General features: G+C 39.5%; 2 protein-coding genes across 9 annotated transcripts in view; both read left to right on the top strand.

Moving 5' to 3' along the window:
• plch1 (phospholipase C, eta 1) overlaps positions 1-12,488 on the top strand; it is a 73,825-nt gene extending 61,337 nt beyond the window's left edge. For 3 of the 5 annotated variants that reach the window (XM_014012383.1, XM_014012385.1, XM_014012382.1), the window contains 11 exons: positions 561-655; positions 2,300-2,397; positions 2,491-2,670; positions 3,093-3,200; positions 3,574-3,698; positions 3,883-3,967; positions 5,061-5,207; positions 6,186-6,265; positions 6,410-6,469; positions 6,941-7,322; positions 8,699-12,488. In XM_014012383.1, the coding sequence (XP_013867837.1) occupies positions 561-655; positions 2,300-2,397; positions 2,491-2,670; positions 3,093-3,200; positions 3,574-3,698; positions 3,883-3,967; positions 5,061-5,207; positions 6,186-6,265; positions 6,410-6,469; positions 6,941-7,322; positions 8,699-11,382 (4,044 nt within the window). In that variant the 3' untranslated portion in view covers positions 11,383-12,488. Of the gene's footprint in view, positions 1-560; positions 656-2,299; positions 2,398-2,490; positions 2,671-3,092; positions 3,201-3,573; positions 3,699-3,882; positions 3,968-5,060; positions 5,208-6,185; positions 6,266-6,409; positions 6,470-6,940; positions 7,323-8,275; positions 8,304-8,698 lie in introns of all 5 variants that reach the window. The other 2 variants (XM_014012386.1, XM_014012384.1) reach the window with 2 other exon arrangements.
• Positions 12,489-17,001: 4,513 nt separating this feature from the next.
• Positions 17,002-21,393, top strand: olfcr1 (olfactory receptor C family, r1). Of its 4 annotated transcripts, none has more exons than XM_014012377.1 (11): positions 17,020-17,205; positions 17,328-17,613; positions 17,743-17,972; positions 18,080-18,171; positions 18,346-18,525; positions 18,628-19,362; positions 19,461-19,670; positions 19,758-19,881; positions 20,105-20,298; positions 20,407-20,688; positions 20,780-21,393. In XM_014012377.1, the coding sequence occupies exons 2-11, from the start codon at positions 17,348-17,350 to the stop codon at positions 21,200-21,202; spliced, it is 2,736 nt and encodes a 911-aa protein (XP_013867831.1). In that variant the 5' UTR covers positions 17,020-17,205; positions 17,328-17,347; the 3' UTR covers positions 21,203-21,393. The 4 variants fall into 4 exon arrangements, with proteins under 4 accessions (XP_013867835.1, XP_013867831.1, XP_013867832.1 ...); XM_014012378.1 differs by having other exon boundaries at positions 17,022-17,613; positions 18,628-18,816; positions 18,910-19,362; XM_014012381.1 differs by having other exon boundaries at positions 17,002-17,613; positions 20,808-20,953.

The following is a 21,393-nucleotide window of genomic DNA, read 5'->3' as shown; positions in this document are numbered from 1 at the left end:
GTGTGTGTGTGTGTGTGTGTGTGTGTGTGTGTGTGTGTGTGTGAGAGAGAGAGAGAGAGAGAGAGAGAGAGAGTGTATTAGGTATAGAAATGTGCATGCGTTGTGTTGGTAAGCAGCTTAAAGCCTGTAATTACCTAAAACTTCATCCACTTCTCAGCTGCAACTTCACTCTAATAAGAGTTGAGCCAGTCTACCCTCCCCCCCCATCAAAATAACACACACAATTAAACACAATCTTGCTATAATTATTTGACGTGGGTGTATATGCTTATACGCGACACCTCGAACACCCACACTCATGCACAAACGCACACTAAAACACAACAGACACTACAAAACACACACACAATTTGCAACAAACATACAAACCTCTGGCTGCTGAAGAACGGTTGTGTTTGGAGTGAGGAGGCGGCATCACGTCKCAATACGTTGTATATTTAGCACGTTTTCTAGGAAATTTGCCTCCAGGCAAAGATATGGCACAGAAAATACCTTTGTGTTCTTTAACTTGTGCGTTTGATTTATTGATTTATTTTTTTTTCATGTGTTCCTTTGACCAGAGGCACTCCAAATCCAGGCTGACGTGCCAAAGCGTGGAAAAGGARGAAGATGTTCAGGAGCGGACTGGGAGGGAGGCTGGAGGACAGTTCAACAGGTGACCTTTGAACAGCAGCGCTGACGGTCRCTGACAGCTGACAGGTTTGACGGCTGCTGCTGCTGYGAGCGCATAAACAACCCAAGCTCTGAGCGAGGCAGTGAAAGCTCTAAAACTCCTCCAGCTGTTGTATTAAGCATGGGTGTGTGAGAGCTGGAAGGGTGGGGTCAAAGKTCAGAGCTGAAACTAATAGGAAGGGAGAAGACGTTTTTTTGATTTCTTCTTTTTAAATGTAAAAGCTGTAATCTCCTAAATGAAATGTCTGGGATCACCTTTATTAAGTAAATACATTTCTGACATTTTAAAAAGAATTGGGAGAGATAAATATTATGGTCAAAGATAGACGTTTGAATCAATCACTGCACCTTCTTTTATTCTCCAAATGGAGATACTGTAATGAAGCTTATGTTTTGAAATAAAGGCCAGTTTGAGCTGAAAATCACTTTATCTCCTTTAGATATTTGAATCTGCACAAATGATTCTAAATCCTAAATTGTTTTTGTTGTAAATATGACAAAATGTGAGACTATTAAATATTGTTTTAAACATAGTGAAGTGAATTAGACTTTTTTAGGTCACTGTGTTGGACAGGGAGCTGGTTTCTGTCCTAACACAGAGAAGTGTAAAACTGGATTGTTATAAATCGCAAATGAACATATTTTGTGCCTTTTRACAGAATTTACTACAAATCTTTTTTAAAAAGCATTCTATATTTTTTGTGTCGTGGAAAAGAGAATCAAACGGAGCCCATTTCCATCTGCCACGTCAACATAATGTAGCTCAAACCTTCTTCTACATTCATTGTTTTCATGTTTTCCTTTTAATCCGATTTTTGCACGAGTATTTGACTAACAAAGCCTGGATGCTGAGCTCTGTTTTTTTCTCCCAGTCCCTGTTCCTGGTTGTATGTTCATTATAAGCATCCCCTCAGGGTTCGCCACAATCCAGATTTCTGCAAGCAATGTGACCAAGTGTCTGTYTGAAACTGTGCGTGCACGGCATGTAGGTGTATCTGTGCATGAGTCTGGTCCCTCTTAATCTGTTTGCCTTTGATGCTCCTTCCTGTGGATTGCAACCTGGCTCTGATGGACAATCCTCTCTTTCCTGCCGTGTTTTTTGTCTCTCGCTGCAAATAGGTTGATGAGTGTGTGTGCTCAGATCGTTCGTCTCATATTTACACTCAACCTGCACGGTGTGCCTTTACATGAGCTTGTGGTGGCACGATTTACCAAGAATGCAGAAACACGTTGGAATAAATGCACAGAAAGTCTGCGTGTATGGTCRTCAAATKATTTAATTTGAGCAACAACAGAGCAGAAGTCAATCAGAGAAGWCTGTCAAGTTGWGGCTGGCTCGTCAGCACAGAGCAGCTGATAATATARCATCCTGTGACATSCTTACAACCAATCACAGTTCGCCATCTGTGAACCRTMTAACCAATRACAGGGCTGTCAGSCCGGAAACACCTTATCAAAATAAAAGAGGTCATGCATTGCTGGAGTCTTGAAGTCTGGRCCGATAGATTAAAACAGCCRAAACTAGTTWTCATGMGATATGATTACTGGACAGTGTCAAGGTAGAACAGATATACATTATTATTCCATAACAAGCTCACCGTTGCTCTTTTCCTGGAATCAATTTTAGGGGTGGGAGAAAGAGGAAGACGATGAAGCTGAGCAGGGATCTGTCGAACTTGGTGGTCTTCACCAATTCTGTCGCCTCTCAGGAGTGTTTAAATGAAGGTGAAGTGCCCAGATTGACACACAAACAGACAAGGATATTCACTTAATTATTTTATGCCCACTCTGGATTTGCTTTTTTTCTTTTATTTTCAGGTACTCCAGGTGACGTGTTGTCGTTCAGTGAGACCAGAGCACAATCWCTGGTCAACCACAGGACCGAGCAGTTCCTGGCTTTTAACCAGAGGCAGCTGTCACGGATTTATCCCTCGGCCTATCGCATCGACTCGTCTAATTTTAACCCTCAGTTTTACTGGAACGTGGGCTGTCAGTTGGGTAAGATACATCACCCTGTCACTGAAAGCTCCTAATAAAGACTTSGAGCTGCCTCGATTTAGTCACCCGTCAGATATTACTCAACACTTTCTTACCTTTCGTGTCTTATTCTCGACATTCACGTGATCTTTCAGATTTTTTGSATTAGACTGCACCCAAATCTTTGAGCATCTAAATATCTAATTTCGGAATGACGTCATATAAAATCCAAATGATTTGTAAAAGTTTAGAGTTTAAAGGATGCATGTTTTCACTGTGTGTTGAGTGTGGGTTTTACCTTTGCCTTAGGTMTTTTTAAGGTTTTGTTTTTAAGTCATGTTTCTATTTTAGTTTTATATCCAGAACCTATTGTGACCACGTGATTTTAATTGGACATTGAGTAACTAATTAAAGTTTTTCTGTGATTTATGTTTTAATTTTAGTGGCACTGAACTATCAGACCGAGGGGCGGATGATGCAACTCAACAGAGCCAAGTTTATGGTGAATGGGGGAATCGGTTTCGTCCTGAAGCCGCCTCCCATGTGCAAAGGTACAGAATACACAAACAAGCAAAATGACACTTTGAAGCTGAAACATTCTTCAGCTTTTAGTCRTTTGATCAATGAAATGTTGATCTTTTTTAGCTTCCTTTTTAAATTAGTTAAATGCAGAAAAAAATCTCATTCAAAAGCAATGAGGACCCTAAATAAAGAAATAAAGAAAATGAGGTGTAATATTAAATGGTATGTATTTACATGAATTTATGTAATGTGTTTACATTTAAGAGCAGGCCAGAACCCAATGAGGCCTTACAAGAGGTACAAAGCTGTCTGCTGTGAGGAACCAACAGTGACAGAGCGCCCGAAAGTCAGGATTAACTGATGACATTAATTAAAGTTGCTCTTCTGTTTTTCTCCCTCAAGGCTCCTTCAACCCATTCAGTGATGACCCACTTCCAGCTTACCCCAAGAAGCAGCTCATTCTCAAGATCATTAGTGGACAGCAGCTGCCGAAACCACCGGACTCCATGCTGGGGGACCGTGGGGAGGTAAAACAACACAACAAAACACAAACACGGTGTTCCCACATCTTCCTTTTCCACACGTTTCCACGCACGTCTGCACCTTATAATCTCGATGGCTCAGAAATTGTCACGTTCTGCTCAGAGCTCGTATAAAACCAGCATCGTGGCTGAGTTTTGATTCATTCTTTTGCCTTCTCTCCTCTAACAGATAATTGATCCATTCGTTGAAGTAGAGATCATTGGTTTGCCGGTTGACTGCTGCAAGGAACAGACACGAGTTGTTGATGACAACGGTTAGAAACACACAGCAAAATAATCAGATCACAGCTTTGCATGGTTTTAATAGTACTGAGCCCACGAGGGGACATGGGAGATTTTTGTTCTTTTGCATTCCCACGCAAAAGGTATTGCGTTACCTCTCAATACCTTTTGCGTTCCCTCGCAAAAGTCCTTTATCACTGTTGTGCCTGCCGGTTTATTAACAAATTCACGTATTCACCATTAGCGAGTTAGCCTACTTTAATTCAGCTTCAGAATGAATATATYACACAGCCAAGCATGGAAGTATGTCATWTGCTGATATTTTAACACAGTGCAGCCACGCAACATCAATRTCATTTCACGAACTCGTGGYGACACATCCTGTTTTGGTAACCGGATATTTCAAAATAAAAGTCTGATTTAATTCAGTTCATGWACAAAACWAACTTTTGCKTGGGAATRCAAAACAATTTTGCAAGGTAACGCAGAAAGTTTTGCGAGGTAACGCAAAGATATTGCGAGGTAWTGCAAATATATTGTGAGCTAATGCAAATGTTTTGCGAGGTAACACAATAGCATTGCGTGGGAACGCAAAACAACAAAAACAATTCCCCCATGTCTGCTCGCGGGCTCCAAATAAAAGAACTTTATTTTAGCTCATTGTATAATTTTACACACTTAAAACWGTATATTGAAACAATGTCATAGAATCCAAGATCAGGGGCATTCTGATTCTTATTAAAACAATGTCACTGTTACAAGTGCTGCATTTTACTCTGGGCTGTGGTGCACAGTAATGATCAAAAGTCAGACAAATTAATTAGAAACGGAAAGGAAGCAGAACGTAATAATCTGCTAGTGTGGCCCTTAACATGCCTCCACAGATGAGGGTTAACCAGCAGGGGAGACAAAATTAGCCCCTGGGAAAGGTTATTCAATCCTGGGGGCTCAACAGTATTATAGGATTAGATCATTGATCCCTGAAATGCCACACTATTTCACTCATTTTAGTACCAATTCAGTTTTTTTCTGATGTTTCTGAAATTCTTGAAGCATGCACTTCAGAGTAATAAAATACCAATAAACACTCCATTTATTTCACAAACATCTGTATTCTGTACCCAGGTTTTAATCCAGTATGGGAGGAGTCGCTGTCCTTTACGCTTCACATGGCTGAGCTGGCACTTGTGCGTTTTCTAGTCTGGGACCACGACCCAATCGGACGAGACTTCATTGGTCAAAGGACTGTTGCCTTCAGTAGTCTGATGCCTGGTTTGTGCAGAATTCTTGGGATTTCAGTATTTTTTAAGCAATAGTTGAGAGTGGAGTCATGTAGAAAGGTTATTAACAATTATTATAGATCTCAATTTGGAGAAAAAAATATTTCTAATTTGATTAAATTAAAGCCAAGACTGAGCAGAGCCAAGACCAAAGAGGACTTCTGCCATTCAAAAATTTATTTGTGGTTCATTCAGATGCTGTTTAATAAGCAGTTATTCTGACCGAAAAGTAAAAATTCGGAATTGCCCTGTCCTGCATTAGAAGTGCTACAGCTAACTGTTGCTGCTATTTGTGATCACAAAAAAAAAGAAAAAAAAGAAAAAAAAACACAAACATCTTCATAAATGACCCTGTAATGTGAAATTAAGAGTAGCTTAAAGGGTAATAAAATGGACTTTGCAGAAATAGCCAATAAATGTGATTTTTTTTTTTTACATTCTGATTATCAGGAAGGCAGTAATTCAATTTGGCTCTTGGATTAGCTCCACTACTCATTAATCCAGTCAGAATAAAACTGTTTTTCAAACTGAACTAGTTCAAAGAGATATCCACAGGTATGATTTTAGTTATAACCCTTCAAAAGATCTGAATTATCTTTTCAATTAATGTTCTATGTGTATATGGATGATCACATCAACCTGTAGAATTGTAGTATTTGTGTTAACTAGTTGTACCAGTTCTTGCAATAGTCTCACTGCCCCTTAGCACAAATATTCAGATTTATGCTTTAGTGCATAATTTTGCTTCTGACTCAGTGCAGTTTAGCTTTGGGGCACATTACTCTGTGAACCATGATGTGACTCATTTGTATCATAAAACTGCGCTTTAGTYAGATTATTTGACTTGTTTATTTGAGTCGATCCTAAACTCTCAATTCCCTCTAAATGAGGCAGCCACTACATAATCAGCACTTTGATGGCATCTTTCTTAAAACTCAGAAGCTCTTTCACATTCATCTTTTAACAACAGGTTACAGACATGTCTACTTGGAGGGACTGACTGAAGCTTCCATCTTTGTGCACGTGTCAGTGCACGATGTCTACGGGAAGGTTAGTGCTCTATAGCCTTGGTGTTTTTCTGTAGCACTCAACCATTCAAGCCTCTTTTGTCAACAGAGATTATAATGTAGGGAGAAATAGAAAATGTGGTTCTGCCAACTGAGGCTCTGCTCCTTTCCTTCTTTGTCCTTCTAGTGGAGCCCTCTTGTCCTGAATCCCAGCTTTACCATAATGCACTTTTTAGGAGCTAACAAGGTATAAGTGAGACCCTGGGCTTTCTGTTGTGCTGCATGAAAAAGCAATGCATGCCGCAGATGTGGCGTTTGTGGCCAGCCATATGTTTTGGACATGATTGTGGCTGACATAAAGTCAAACAGGTTGCTTGCAAAGATATGGATTTTTAATGATCGTCTTTATTTTTGCAGCGGTTAACGAGACAGTTTCAGTTAAGGCATGTATGCATAAAGAAACAACAGCTTTTTGCATATTGTTTGCTGTGCTGACAATACTGAAGGAGTAAGGGCGCCATCTATTGGTGCTGTTTAAAAAAAGCATGCCGTTGTTTCATTTGCTGCAAATCAAATTCAAGACGATGGATGTGTTTCCATTGTATCCATAACAATTAACACTTTGGCTTCAAACCATTATCTGTGAAAATAAATTGTGTTCAGTATGTCAGATGTGCCGTTTCTCATTTTCTTCCTGCACGGATCCTTCTGTCCTCAGGGTAATCAACTGCGAGGTATCCGTGGTTTCTTCAACCGCTCCTCCAAGTCCTCCGTGGACACGAACACGAGCGGTCTTCGAAAACGCTCCATTAGTGACCACCTTCTGCGCCGCACAGCCAGCGCCCCGGCGAAGGGGAGGAAGAAGACGAAAATGACGCTGTCGGAGTCGGTGGCCTCAATATCCGACAACAAGAATGGGGCGGCAGCGGGAGGAGAGGGAGCGTCAGGGAAGGAAGGATGGGTAGAGAAGCCTCTCCAGCCTAGAGCACCTCTGATCCACAGGCCCGTTTCCATGCCATTAGACAGACTTCTGCAAGGGCAGCTGTCCATCTGTTCTCCAGACAAGGAACAGCAGGATGTGGGAGCAGATACTGTCATTAGTAAGTTTTCTTTTTGCTAATCTATGTCAAAGGCAGAACTGTTTGAGAAATGCAAGTAACACACAAATTAGTTTTTAGCAGTATGCTACATTATGTAATTGAATTAAACTTCTTTTTTCTAGCAGAATAAGAGTGGCATTTGAAAGAATGCAATTTAGCCTGAATTGTTTAACATGTATGACTCTAAGCAGTTTCCTGATTTTTCTCTTTTTCCTGCCACAGCTACTTAAAGTGGACATATTATGCAAAATCCACTTTTTTAACCGTTAAATGCATTTTGTTGTGTACTTGGAGTGTCCGGGAGTGCAGAAAAGTTGAACTTAATGTCTCACGGTGCTGCATAGATATCTTTATAATCTGTTGGGTCATATTTTTCAAACTGTTCAGTTTTCTCTATTTTTCATGACATTTTCTGAAATATTATGTCAAATTGTTTGTGATGGAACTGCTGAATAAGATCTGGACTTACCAACTTTACCAACTACAGTTTGGTCATCTTCATTCTCCTCTCACTCTGGGTCCATCAACTCAGGCTGGATGGACAAGTTTTAAGTTGTTGACATCTTTTAATTAATTTGAAAATAAAATGATTCTGCGCTGCTATAGTTGTAACCCCCTTTATCAAACTGGAATGGACCACTTTGGAAGCTAGAGGGGCTGTGGGATGTGAAGCGCCTTGTTTTAATTTAAAGAGACAGTCTCAAAATGAGTTGATCTAAGACACACCTCAAACGAAAGAGGTGAAAGAGGGGATTGTGGAGTTACAGTTGCAGTTCCACTTTATGTAGACCCCAAATGAATGATTTAAATGTGAAAAAGAGGGATTTAAAAGCATACTATGTCTACTTTAAAGCTCATGTACAATAACCATGTGAACTGATAGACCACAGCCTAATCTCCACAATACCTTAACATGCTTTTTCTGTCCCATCTTCATTTGTTGTTTTTTATAGTTGAGAACTGACTAGGATATTTCTGCAGGTAATCTAAAAAAACCCCTCCTGTCTGAAGGTTGCATTGTTTAAAGACATGAGTATTGCGTTCATCCAGTGTATTTTGTTTGGAAGTGGGCTCTGAGATATATATTGATGTACCATTTGATTCCATTTGACCACTCCAATTTCACTTGATCATCTTTTTCCTAATACAGTATTTGCAAACATGATTTATTTTATTTTATTCAACCTCAACAGCCTCATTTCCCAGCTTCCCCTTCACAGTTGTTCTTGGTGATCCATTTGTCTGTGTATTGCTATTGCCTTGTATTGGATGTCTTGTTAATTGTTGTCCTTTGTTTTTTGGCTTCGGTTATGCAACAAGTATATTATGTTACCCTGTGTTTCCTAATACTTTCACTGATTTGTTTGTGTCCCCAGGAATTTGCCAATTCAACAAACCCAGGTCTTCCTCTGTGGACCTTCTCATTGAGTCGTCGTTACCTGTTGAATCAAACATCTCTCCACTTTCAAAGACAAACAGAAATAAAAAGTCTGAAGAGGCTTCTTATATGGTTATTGGTGCTGGCAAAGTAATAAAGGAAGATATCTATGTCAATTACCAGTCAGAACTCAACAAATCACATATCTCATCAGCAGAAACAGACAAAAACCACTCTATGACACTTTCCACAAACAGCCAGGTGACATCTGATAAACCCGAAACATCATCGAATAGCACCATTTTCACGGTTGCACCTCCAACCTCCTCCTCCTCTTCCTCCTCCTACACCCTCTCATCTATGGCACTTAATTCTCCTGTCAGAGTGAACAATGGTGTAAAAAGTCCCAGCTCCTTGCATGATAGCACCATTTCTAGACTCATTGATGCCATGTCCTTAGGCAATGAACAGGACACATGTTGCTCTATTTCTGCCCTGATTGATCAGTTTGAAAACACTGTTGACCAAAGTAATCTCACATTGTTATCACCTGATATCACACTGTCTCGGGCATCAAAACTTAGGCCTACAACACCCAAAGCCCTGGAAAATTTAAGGTCTCCTCTCAAGAACAATGCAACTTCACCAAAAAAGAACCCTGTGCTGAGTCCTCAAAAGGCAACTCAAAAGACTAATCATGTTAACAGTGAAATTGATTCACCTCGCAAGGATTCCAGTGCAGATACACACACTCCATCTCTCATCTCAAGCCCAGAAACTGCTGAGCTCGAGGAGGTCTACACCATTCTGGATGAGGAGGTTTTGTTGCCTGTGTCAGTGTACAACCTGAGGAAGCAGACAGTTCACATTCAGGTGGATACAACAGAGAGTTCCCCTTCAAACAGTTTAGGGACCTCCCCAGCAAAGACAAATCACAGTTTAGGGAAAGGGCCCAGTGTGGCATGGTCTAATGTGGACAGAAGTTGGGGTGAAAGTGAAAAATCTGTAGAAGCAGAGGAAAGAGTATACGAGGAGGTGAATGATCCTCCAACTGCATTATTTGAATCAGAGCAGGGCACTTATAAAACTTACACGAGTTCCTCCTCCAATAAACCCTTACAAATTTTCCACCATTCAGCTAGAGGGACATTTACAGAAGTGGAGCTAAATGTTGACGAGGATCCAATGGAATTGATGCAAACTTTGCCACATCATGGCAACCATTGGGAAGCCAAACACGATGTTATTTATCAAAACCACGGGCCCACTCCCAGCTACTCCCAACAAAAACATCCTTCTTCATACCCTAAACTACACTACCCAAAACATGCATCTCATACATCATTCTCACAGTTTCCTTCACTGGTGAATCAACCGTCACGTCAGCTGTTCAATCACCATCAACCACAAGGCATTCTCCAACCTCCAGTCCATCATAAATTCATTAACCATGGACCACCCAACCTTGGTCCAGTTAGTCAGAACAGCTACCCCATGTGTCAGAGCAACTCTGCGGTCTTTAACAACAGCAGAGACTTCAACATTTCCAAAACACAACAGAGAAGCTCAAGTAGTAGCCAGATCAAGTCTCAAGAAAGGCCAGGAAACAGGCAGATAAAAACTGAAAGAAGAGATGGCTCCTCCTACAATGGTTTTTCTTCTGCTGAAAGCCTTCCTGGTCAATGTGATGTATCTTTAAACATCCCCAGAAAGAGAGATTCAGATTCACCTTCTTTTGAATGTGAAACCTTGTACAGTCAGCTAGACTATGATTGCATTATGCCCTCATCTGAGCCTTGTGCTTTTCAAAAGATCCAGCCCCAAAGCCAAAGTCAAACAAAGTTATATGGCCCTAAACAGTTTGGCATACATAAAACCAACCTTGTCAATAAAAAAATCCAGGCACACTCTGAAACCAGAGTTCCATTGCACTCAGATTTAGAATCTTCATCTGCCTATCTTCAATCAGCTACCACAGGTTCTAAAACCCCAAGTCCCTGCAAGTCTAAATCTCTGGGAGACCTGACCTCTGAAGACATACTGTGCAACTTTCAGAGCAAGTATCACATTATTAGTCGCAGTTTTGTCACGTCTCATGTGAGAAAGCAAAAGCATAAAGGCACCATGGGGGAAGCATCTTTTCATTCACAGTCGTTGGATCCCCTTACACAACAGCTACGTAAACTGGTTAGTCTGGAGGCAGATGAAAGCCTACGACCTCCTCAATTACAACAGGAAGCACAATACCAAGCAAGTAATTTATCCCCAGACAATTCCAGGGATTTAGATGATTCCCCTCCTACTCTTACCCGTCGCCTCTCTTCCCGAAGCCAAAGCCGAGTGCGACACATCAACAGTCGTGCTCGCGAGAGGCAACAAGAAGCTCTGAAACCTCATCCGGGCGTGGTGATCAATAGTACGTCCAGCATTGGTGGGGTGGTACGAAGGAATAAACCAGCCCTGCAGAATCTGCCACCTAACAGACACTCAACCGGTTCTTACATAGCAGGCTACCTTGGTGAGCTGGATGACAGAGGACTTCCTGAAGGGGCCTGCACCTCCATAAGTTATGGCAACGGGGACAGTCTTGGAGATCTGTACTATACAGACAACTCTCTCCCCTCTTTGAATGCTTCCCATTCAGCATCTGAACCTGAAGTCTATTTTCTGCTTAGATTATAACTCTGATCATAGTTTGTTGAGGAATTATAGCATTACCCTTGGTTTGGTTCAGCAACACCAAAACCAAGATGACCAATGAAATAYAAATTTGCACTTGTTTGTTGACATGTTTGTTAACATTTTCCTCTCTAAGAGTTATGAAATGATCATTCCAGGCTGTTTCTAGTCAATAAACAATAAACTGTTAGTGAAACATTACAAATAATCCATGATTGGACTTAACAGCATGAAATTACCTGTATGAAATGTCTACTTTTCCATAGAGAATGGTCTTGTTGACTCTATTGTCTTTATTCTGCTAAATGTGTAAATGTCCCTTCTGAATGACTTCCTGGTTAGACTGATTGTACAAACTCTTGTTATTTTTGTCTGTGTTGTACCGTCTAATCTACGTACAGTGACTCTGAAGCAAAAAAAAGGAAGAAAAAGAAAGAAGGAAAATGCAGAGACTTTGCATCCTTTGAATGTGTAGTATATTCAAGCAGCTTATTTTTAACAGATGGATTTCATCTTTTCAGATATCTCATGCAAGTCTTCCTTCTCTCTTTAATGGTATTTCTCTAATTGTATTTTGTGTAAATATCCCTGTTATCACTTTTTTTGTTTGGGATGAGTTTTTGCAGAGAATCATTTATGTTTGTGCATGTTACATGTGAACATGTCAAGCATGACTATGCACCAGTTTATACGATAGTTGTTGGATTACCTAAACACATTTGCACATAACAAACAGAGGTCAGAGGCTTGTTTGTATCGGGGCACATTACAGTATTTGTTGCTCTGTATGATTTGTAAAATTTGATGGCAAAATTTAAGAAAAAAAATTGGAATTCAAAGGTTTTTTATTTTTATAATTGCTTTGATACAGACAGTAAAATATGCTCTTGTTCTTTGGGGTTGGTTTATTTTGTATAACTTGATGAATAGAACAAATGAGRTGACAGCTACACAGGGTCAAGCTGAGAAGGGAAGGGCAGTAGAGGTATGAATTTGTTTTTAAACACTTCTTTCAGTATTACACCATATTTTTTTCTTTTTTCTTTTTGCTCATTGGAATTGTGAGCATTTTTCCTATCAATGCAATAAAATAAAATTTTTGATTTGAACTGATGTTATCTTTACCACTTTTTTTACTACATACTAACAGATAAAAGATTAACATGCAGATGATACTTAATAATTTATTAGACTTGTGTTCTTAGTAAATGTAAAGAGTACCATTCCATACCATACCATACCATACCATACCATACCATACCATACCATACCATACCATACCATACCATTTTTATTTATAAAGCACTTTAAACAGCACAAGGCCAACCAAAGTGCTATACAATAGACAGACACAAAAGGACATAGTTAAAATTACAGTCAAAATWCARTCAAATTACAGATAAAAATATGRAGCATTTATATTTAAAATACACATAACAGAGTTATGATACACAGTGAGGTTTTGCACCATCTCACTCAGAATCAAAGGCAAGGGAGTAGTAGTGTGTTTTTAAGCAAGACTTGAAGACAGCGAGTGAAGGAGGCTGTCTGACATGTAGTGGCAGTTCATTCCACAGAGTAATATGAAACAGTCTGGCCAGCAATGTATAATAATAATTAAACTCATTAACTTTTGTTGAGAAAATGACAAATGTCTTTACCCTAACTTTTGTATTAGTTAATTTGTAAAACATCAWGCAGTATTTTGGTAAGTGCAGAAGTTATCAAATCTTTTACAAGTACAAACATATGACATTTTCTAACATTTAAACCATAGTAACATTTGGTGGAATGCTAAAGCTTGAAACCAGATAAATTGTTTCAAATTTAGAGCAGCTRGTAACTTTATGCTATTAGGAGAATTTACCATCATTGTATTTAAAATGAACAATAGTCAACATTTTGGAATAAACGGCTCCCAATGCCTTTTGTGCAGACAGTACAWATTTAACTCGATAAAACTTTAATTTTATCAACATTGTTGGGTGCAGCATGGTGATCTAATGACAAAAAGAAACAATATAAATAAATCCCATCATCACTATGTTGTTATGACTTCTTTCTTCCACAGGGGTGGCTGAAAGATTTTTGGTAATTGTTTYACTCCATATCCCCTTCTGACCAAAGCTGGACTTGAACCTGCAGCCTCAGGATTAYAAGAYYGCAGYACTGACCAATGAACTACCAAAGTCTGYATCACAATGTCACCGTATTTAGCTAAATTACATGCTACTCAGGAACATTGTTTCAGATCCATTTGACTTTTTGTCAGAGTCCAAGTAAAAGCTCTTCTTCAGAGAAAAGAAAGGAAATGTTTGTGCTMCCAACTGCATGTGAATATGAATTAATTATTTGAATGAGTGAATGAGTGAGTTGTCCTACAACTTTTGAAAGGCCCTCCCGATTGACCCACCAGCTKGACTCTCCCTTTAATGAAACCTTTGGGGGAGACTTCAGCACAACAGCTGGTTCTCTACAGCTCATTGAGAAGAGTTTGTTCAGTTCTTCATGTCTGTAAGAGGGGCAGTTATTTCTATTTCATTATAAATCAATTGCACATGTATGTAGTAATTTCTGCAATACATGTTATTCAGTAACTGTTGGAATGCAGAAAACCAGATGGCAGAAAAAGGCTTATCAKGAATAAATATCACTGTGTTCACCTCTATTTCACTCAGAGTAAATACATTTTAATGAAAAAACTGCTTTCATTTAAAGAAAAGTGCTCTATTAAACAAAAACACAATATAAAATACTGAATGTGGTAATTTTTAACACAAAAGTAGACTTTATTTGATAAGAATGTACCGAGTACATGAAAATGTAGACCAAAATTCATCAAGATAATATTAACTCTTTTTTTCAAATTCTTTATTCCTTAGGAGTATATACAGTAGATACTTAGATGTTTATGCAAGATATCAATTGAGAACAAAGTGCATGAAGACTAAAAAGTCAAACACATTTTTCACAAATGCTTGACTGATTWTTTCTTCTGAGTGCAGCTTTTATCAACAAAAGAAAGCCTGAAAGTTMTGTGTGCTTTCCATTTAATACATTCAGGCCCATTTATGTAGCYGTTTGGARATAATAAAAAGAGAAAAGRTTTTCACTTTTTCAAAAATCATTTTTCTAATTAAACACAATTGTGAGTCTAGTTTTGTTTAAATATGACAAAAAAAAATGACTAAATATTCTCTATGTCTTCTTCTCAGTATTCTGACCACAGCACTCAGGCTTATCCAGTATTAATTTTATTTAAAAAAAAATTTCGGTCATTGCAAAAAAAAAAAAAAAAAATGACTAAATATTCTCTATGTCTTCTTCTCAGTATTCTGACCACAGCACTCAGGCTTATCCAGTATTAATTTTATTTAAAAAAAATTTTTGGTCATTGTAAAAAAAACTGTCTCTATTTGTGATCTATGAAGTCATAAAAACAACTGAACAAACATGCCCAGCCTGTTTTTTCCCCCTGTGTGTTGCCTCACTTTATAATTGTATAATGAGATGTAATTGTTTGTGAAATGAACAGTAATTAAGATGATCAGTTTCACACCTGCTGCTGCTCTGCACCTTTTAATCTGTTCAACTTGATTTTGTTAACAGCCCTTCTGTTTGAAACATTACAAATTACAAAATGTTACAAATGGCAGGAAAAAGTCACTTGCTTATGACAAAAATAAATAAATAAAATAAAAGGAATATATAGTTTTATTATTGATGCTGCCTCTTGGTCATTGTTGTAAGAATCTCATGGACTCACCTGATTAAATAAAGGTTAAATGAAATGGGACCATAAATAAATGTATTTGGCACACAATGCTGGTTTAAAGCTGGTGTCACACATAATTCCAACATTCACATCCATTTTAAAATTAAAGTCCTAATTTTCCTTAAAGGAATGCATAACAGCCACTGCCTTTTACACCAGAGATTTAAACTAAAACGACCTTAGAAGGAATTACATTCTAGCTATTATGGTAATAATATATTATTTAAAATTATTAGCTGCTCAAATTGATGCAGACAGAAAGCACATCTGAGTGATTGGGATAAATCTTTTCACCTGATAAATTCTTTCACATCTGTTCAGCACAAGTTAATGGATGCCAAGCTCACATGAACATGTACATGAACATGGTGAACTCCAGTTTTATCAGCAACCAGTTAGCAAAAAGGTGGACAAGGAGCAGTAAAACCTTCTTTAACAAGATGTACCAACTAAAATGGTCAAGCTGTGGGGCAGAGAAGAAGACAGAAGAAACGACCCTCTTGTCAGGCCTACTTCTGTTAGAATAAAAAAGCTTTACTACTATTCGCTAAGTTTGTCATTCAATATGATAACCTTATCTAGATGCTTTTTTTTTACTCTAGACGTTAATTTATTTACTGCTACCATTTTTGTTATGTCCGAGCACCAAGTGTGTTTTCAAATTGAATTACAGTAATTCATATTTCCCACTTTTGTCCTGTCAGAGGCCCTTAACATCACTGATAACCTTAGTTTTATATTAAAGTGTGTCTGAATGTGTAGCAGCGGGAGCTTGCACTTTTAAAAAAACATGCAAGAAGTGACTTCGTCACTCAAGGCAGTGCCCAACTGAGGCATAGAAATGGAAAGAACATAAAGCACATTTTTATTAGAACATAAAGTCTTGATCAAATTCAAACACACAATTTGTTAAACCTGTTTTAGCAGACATCTGACTGGTGAGGTGGCTAAAATGTGGTGCCTAAAGTAGATTTGCTCTGTGACTCCAGATTTGTTTGTTGCTTTTCATCATGACTCTGGGTTTCTATTTGAATTAACAATACCTTTATTTCTTGTAAAAAATGTAATATAAAGACTTATCCATCCATCCATTATTTTATTTTTACTTGCTTGATCTTGTGCCTTACTAATGGTCACTGGCGAGATGTAGGGTACACCCTGGACTTTGTCACAGGGCCGCATGAGACAAACATCCTTCCATGGACCCATTCACACCTGAGGACAAATTATAACAGCCCAAAACATTCAAGATGATGTTGAACTTCAAGAAAGAAAGAAAAAAAAAAACAGAGAACCTGGACAACATTGATGCATGCACAAAAAGAACTTCATTTAGAAGGAACTCAGCTGAGTTCTGAACCTGTGACCTACATGGTGTGAGGCAAAAGTGGCAACCAACTGTACCACTGTGTGGCCCAGATATGAAACCCTTTTTAAAAACTTAGAGTGCCAAGACAGCCTTATTTTTAAAGCAACATATTGACCCTTCCAAAAACACATTTGTTAATTGACTGCTCTGCCATTATTACGAGATTCATATTTTGTATGGCCCAAAGCCTAAACTCAGCAAGTTTAGGCTGAAAGCCTCTTTTATTCATGAAAATTTGAGCTGCTTCATGAAGTTCTGACTGGAGCCTAAGCTCTGAATTCCAACAAGATAATTAGCAGCTTATGAACTGCTTGGCTGAATAGTTTTATTGAAATATTTTTGTCGCTATGGCTTTTCTGAGCCATATTAGATCATTTCTAGTCAATTTTTCCAACAATGATCAGCAAAAACAGTGTCTGTTGTGAGGCTCTAACTCTTCTCTGTCACTCTATTGCTCTGATGATTGCCCCGCCTTTACCTCTGAGAGGAACAATTTGATTTCGTGTCATCTTGGTCATCACCATGGATCCACTATTGACTTCACAGCAATGATAAATAAAAAGAACACCTGTGTTGAGCAGAGCAGGAGGGAGGTATGTCAATTATTAGTCTTAGTACTAGTTGCATAGTTTTATGTGATTTGCATTTTTGAACGTGTGTAGTTTATTTAGGTTTTCTTCAGGTGTGAAGATAATTTCTTGCATTTACTTCATAAAACTTTTGATTGATATTGTCTTAAATGCATCCCCTGTCTTTAGGCTGATCATTTTCATAAAGCTGTATGTGTGTTACCTGTATTTTAAGTGTCTAGAACAGCAACATCCATGTCTTGGATGTCCCGGCTCATCACTTTGTGGACCTGCTCCGCTCCGTCCCTGCTCCTCGTGGGGCTCGTGGGCAGGCAGCTGGGGCTCGGGGTCGGTTTGCAGGTGGTTCAGACGCTGAATTGTTCTCGATGGGCAACACCAAGTGACAAGGGTGTGTTTGAGGACGGGGATGTAATCCTCGGTGGGCTGTTTAATCTCTATTATATTCCTCCAACTTTAGAGCATGACTTCACCAGGCAGCCGCAGTACAAATCGTGCACGGGGTAAGACTCTGAATTTCCACTGAACCAATAATTTGTTAATTTTTCTTTCATTTGTTCATTGATTTCCTTTAGATTTATCTTGGTAAAATCATTTGTTTTCTTTTGATTCCATGCATTTTGTGTTCACAGTTTACAAAATCTACCCTTACAGTACATCTATGCTTTGATGTTTGCACTTGATGAAATCAATCACAGTCCCACCTTGCTACCAGGTGTGAAGCTGAGCTACTTCATTCGTGATAGCTGTGCCTTCCCTACCTGGGCTTTGCAGGCAGCTCTCTCACTGGTTAGCGGAGACACCCCCAGCTGTAATCCAGCAGCTGGGTTCCTGGAAGCTGCTGGAATCGGAGCAAAAAAAAGTAATTTATATTAATGGGCCTTAATGAGTGATCTGTTATAATTATGGAATATGCCTTTATATTTTTATGGAAAAGATGACATAAAAGATATATTCTTACATTAATAGGAGACCCACCCATTCCTTTGATCATTGGTGGTGACTCGTCTATAACAGCCCAGGCACTTTCCAGAATCCTGGGGCCACTTTCTGTTCCTCTAGTGAGTTCATTACAGCCTTTACTTTGATGGACTATACAGCATGGTTTATGTTCTCARACTGTAATCTATCTTCCTTGGGTACAGTTTATTTTTTTATCTGTTTTGCTGTTACAAGGATTGGAAACCATAAGAAGGTATAAATATTTGTTTGAAAGTGATTTATTTGTCTTCTAGGTGAGCTACACAGCTAGTTGTCCTTGTTTAAGTGACAGGCGGGAATATAGCAACTTCTTCAGAACCATGGCCAGTGATATCTATCAGGCCCGAGCATTTGTCCAGCTTGCTTTAAAGTTCAACTGGACTTGGGTTGGAGCGGTCATAGCGAACAACGACTATGGCCTTAATCTCTTAAAGGTTCATCCATTTGTCGTATTTGCTATGTGAAAAATATCCTAAATATAATCTTTGAAGAACTGGTGCATGTGTAATATGCAAAAACTTTTTTTCATATTCCAGATTTTTCAGGAGGGAATTCAGGAGGCAGGGGTGTGTCTGGCATTTGTGGAGACCCTCCAAAGGGAATCCATTGTAAGTGATACCAAAAGAGCTGCGCTCACAATTCAGGCTTCAACAGTTAAGGTGATTTTGGTCTTCACCTGGTACACAGATGTGAAGGAACTCTTCGTGCAACTAGCCAATATAAATGTAAGAAATAAGGACATGTGGAATGTACCAAACAAAGAGACATATAGACAGGAAAAAAACTTTCTTGTGCTTGTGTCTTGCAACTATTTCAAGGTGACTGACAGACAGTTTATTGCCAGCGAGGCTTGGAGCACCAGCAGTGATCTTCTCAAAGAACCCGCCTCGAGTAAAGTGGCAGGCGGGGTTTTTGGTGTGGCCATACGGAGCTCATTCCTACCTGGGTTTGACAGTTACATCAGAAAACTGAACCCGTCTCTGCGGCCGAATGATAAGTTCTTGAGGGAGTTTTGGGAAAACCAGTTTCGCTGTAGTCCTGGGAAGACGAGTCTTTCCACTTCTCTGCCTGCCTGCAACGGCTCAGAGACCCTGGCCGGAGTGCATAACCTCTTCACCGACACCACCCAGCTCCGGGTGACATATAACGTCTATCTTGCAGTTTATGCGGCAGCCCACGCCCTTCACACGCTTTTCTCCTGTCCTGACATTAACAGCCCACCTGGAAACAGTAGCACCTGTTTGGTGCCAAATCAAATCTCACCAAGTGAGGTAAACACTAATTTAGGTTTACTGCTTTGTGGTTTTCGTTTTAATATGGGGATTTAAGCTGTTACATATTTACTCTTTTTGTAATTCGATCCTTTCAGCTGTTCCAGCATCTGAGCAACGTGAAGTTCACCACACCACAGGGTGAACTCTTTTATTTCCAAGGGGCCGACACCACTGCAAAGTACGACCTCTTGAACTGGCAGAAAACCCCCGACGGACAGCTCAAGATCGCTTTGGTCGGCCGCATAGACGGCTTTGATATGCACCTGAATGAGTCAGCCATTCAATGGCACACGGGGTCCAGTCAGGTACATCGGATGTGTTTGGTTTCAGGTCAACATCAACATTCCTGTCTCGAATTCACATTGTGGTGTTGTAAAAAAAATGTTGTTCAGGTGCCTGTTTCAGTGTGCAGTGAAAGATGTCCACTCGGCACACGAATGGCCAGCAGGAAAGGAGAACCTATCTGCTGTTTTGACTGCATCCCGTGCGCTGATGGGGAGATAAGCAACAAAACTGGTGAGAGCCTGTTTTTATTTTACTGTGACATCAGTAGCTATGGAAGCTGAGAGAGGACATGTTCAGAAACTCTTTTAAAGTCACATGATCTCACAAGAGAAACTTGTTTAAATTGAACTATGATAGCAGTTGTCATTCTCAGCTTCTCTACCTTTCACTGTTTTCCTTATTTACAGTCAGGTCTTATGTATATATTTTTTTAACGTGCATCTTTTTGTCCCAGGTGCCCTTCAATGTGATCGTTGCCCGACTGAGTTCTGGTCCAACTCTGAGCGTTCAGCCTGCATCGTTCGCCAGCTGGACTTCCTTGCTTATAACGAGACTTTGGGCATWACCCTCACAGCCGTGGCTGTTTCTGGTGTCACAGCAACAACAATTGTGTTTGTTGTGTTCATTTATTATCGTCAAACACCAATGGTGAGAAGACAGATTTTATTATTAGCTTAGCATGTTAGACAACTTTAAACAAAAGCATCTAATTTGCGTCTCCTTTGCGTAAAAGCTAATTTTGTTTCTTGCGTTTAGGTGCGTGCCAACAACTCAGAGCTGAGCTTCCTGCTCCTCTTGTCTCTGAAGCTGTGTTTCCTTTGCTCGCTGGTGTTCATCGGTCGTCCCGCAGTGTGGTCCTGTCGATTCCAGCAGGCGGCTTTTGGGATCAGCTTCGTACTCAGCATCTCCTGCCTGCAAGTTAAAACCATGGTGGTCCTGGCAGCGTTTCGCTCAGCTCGGCCTGGTGCTGAAGCCTTGATGAAGTGGTTCGGTCCAGCACAGCAGAGAGGAAGTGTCTGCGTCTTCACCTGTGTACAGGTCAGATACTGACCTCATTTTTTATTCACTTTTAGGGTTTTAGATAAATTAACAATATTTAACATATCAGGCACTTTTTTTCTACATTAAGGTTATCATCTGTGTTATCTGGCTGTCAGTTAGTCCTCCAGTACCTCAGCCTGACTTTGCGGTACCGGGGTTAAAAGTCACCCTGAAGTGTGCCATGGACTCTGTGGTGGGTTTCTCTCTGGTGCTGGGCTACATCGGCCTGTTGGGCTGCACCAGTCTCCTCTTGGCATTTCTCGCCAGGAAACTGCCGGACAACTTCAACGAGGCCAAGCTGATCACYTTCAGCATGCTGATTTTCTGCGCCGTTTGGGTGGCTTTTGTTCCCGCCTACGTTAGTTCACCTGGAAAATATGCTGTGGCTGTGGAAATCTTTGCCATCCTCGCCTCTAGTTACGGTTTGTTGTTCTGCATCTTTGCTCCAAAGTGTTTCATCATCCTCCTGAGGCCAGAGAAAAACACCAAGAAACATCTAATGGCCAGATAACGAAARCACAGTTATTCTGGAACAGTGTTGACTATAAATAACATAAGTTATTATAATTTAATAATTTCATATTTTGTTCATAATTATGATTATTTTTTTATCTTTTAATTTGAGTTAGTCTTTTTAAACTATTTGTTGCTAAAGAGTTTCAGCTRTAAACTATGTTGTTCTTTGTTTAAAATGTTTTCCTA

This window comes from Austrofundulus limnaeus, unplaced genomic scaffold (assembly GCF_001266775.1).
Source record: "Austrofundulus limnaeus strain Quisiro unplaced genomic scaffold, Austrofundulus_limnaeus-1.0 Scaffold91, whole genome shotgun sequence".
NCBI lineage: Eukaryota > Metazoa > Chordata > Actinopteri > Cyprinodontiformes > Rivulidae > Austrofundulus > Austrofundulus limnaeus.
Note: the sequence above shows the minus strand (reverse complement) of the source record. Positions and strands in the feature narration are given on the sequence as shown.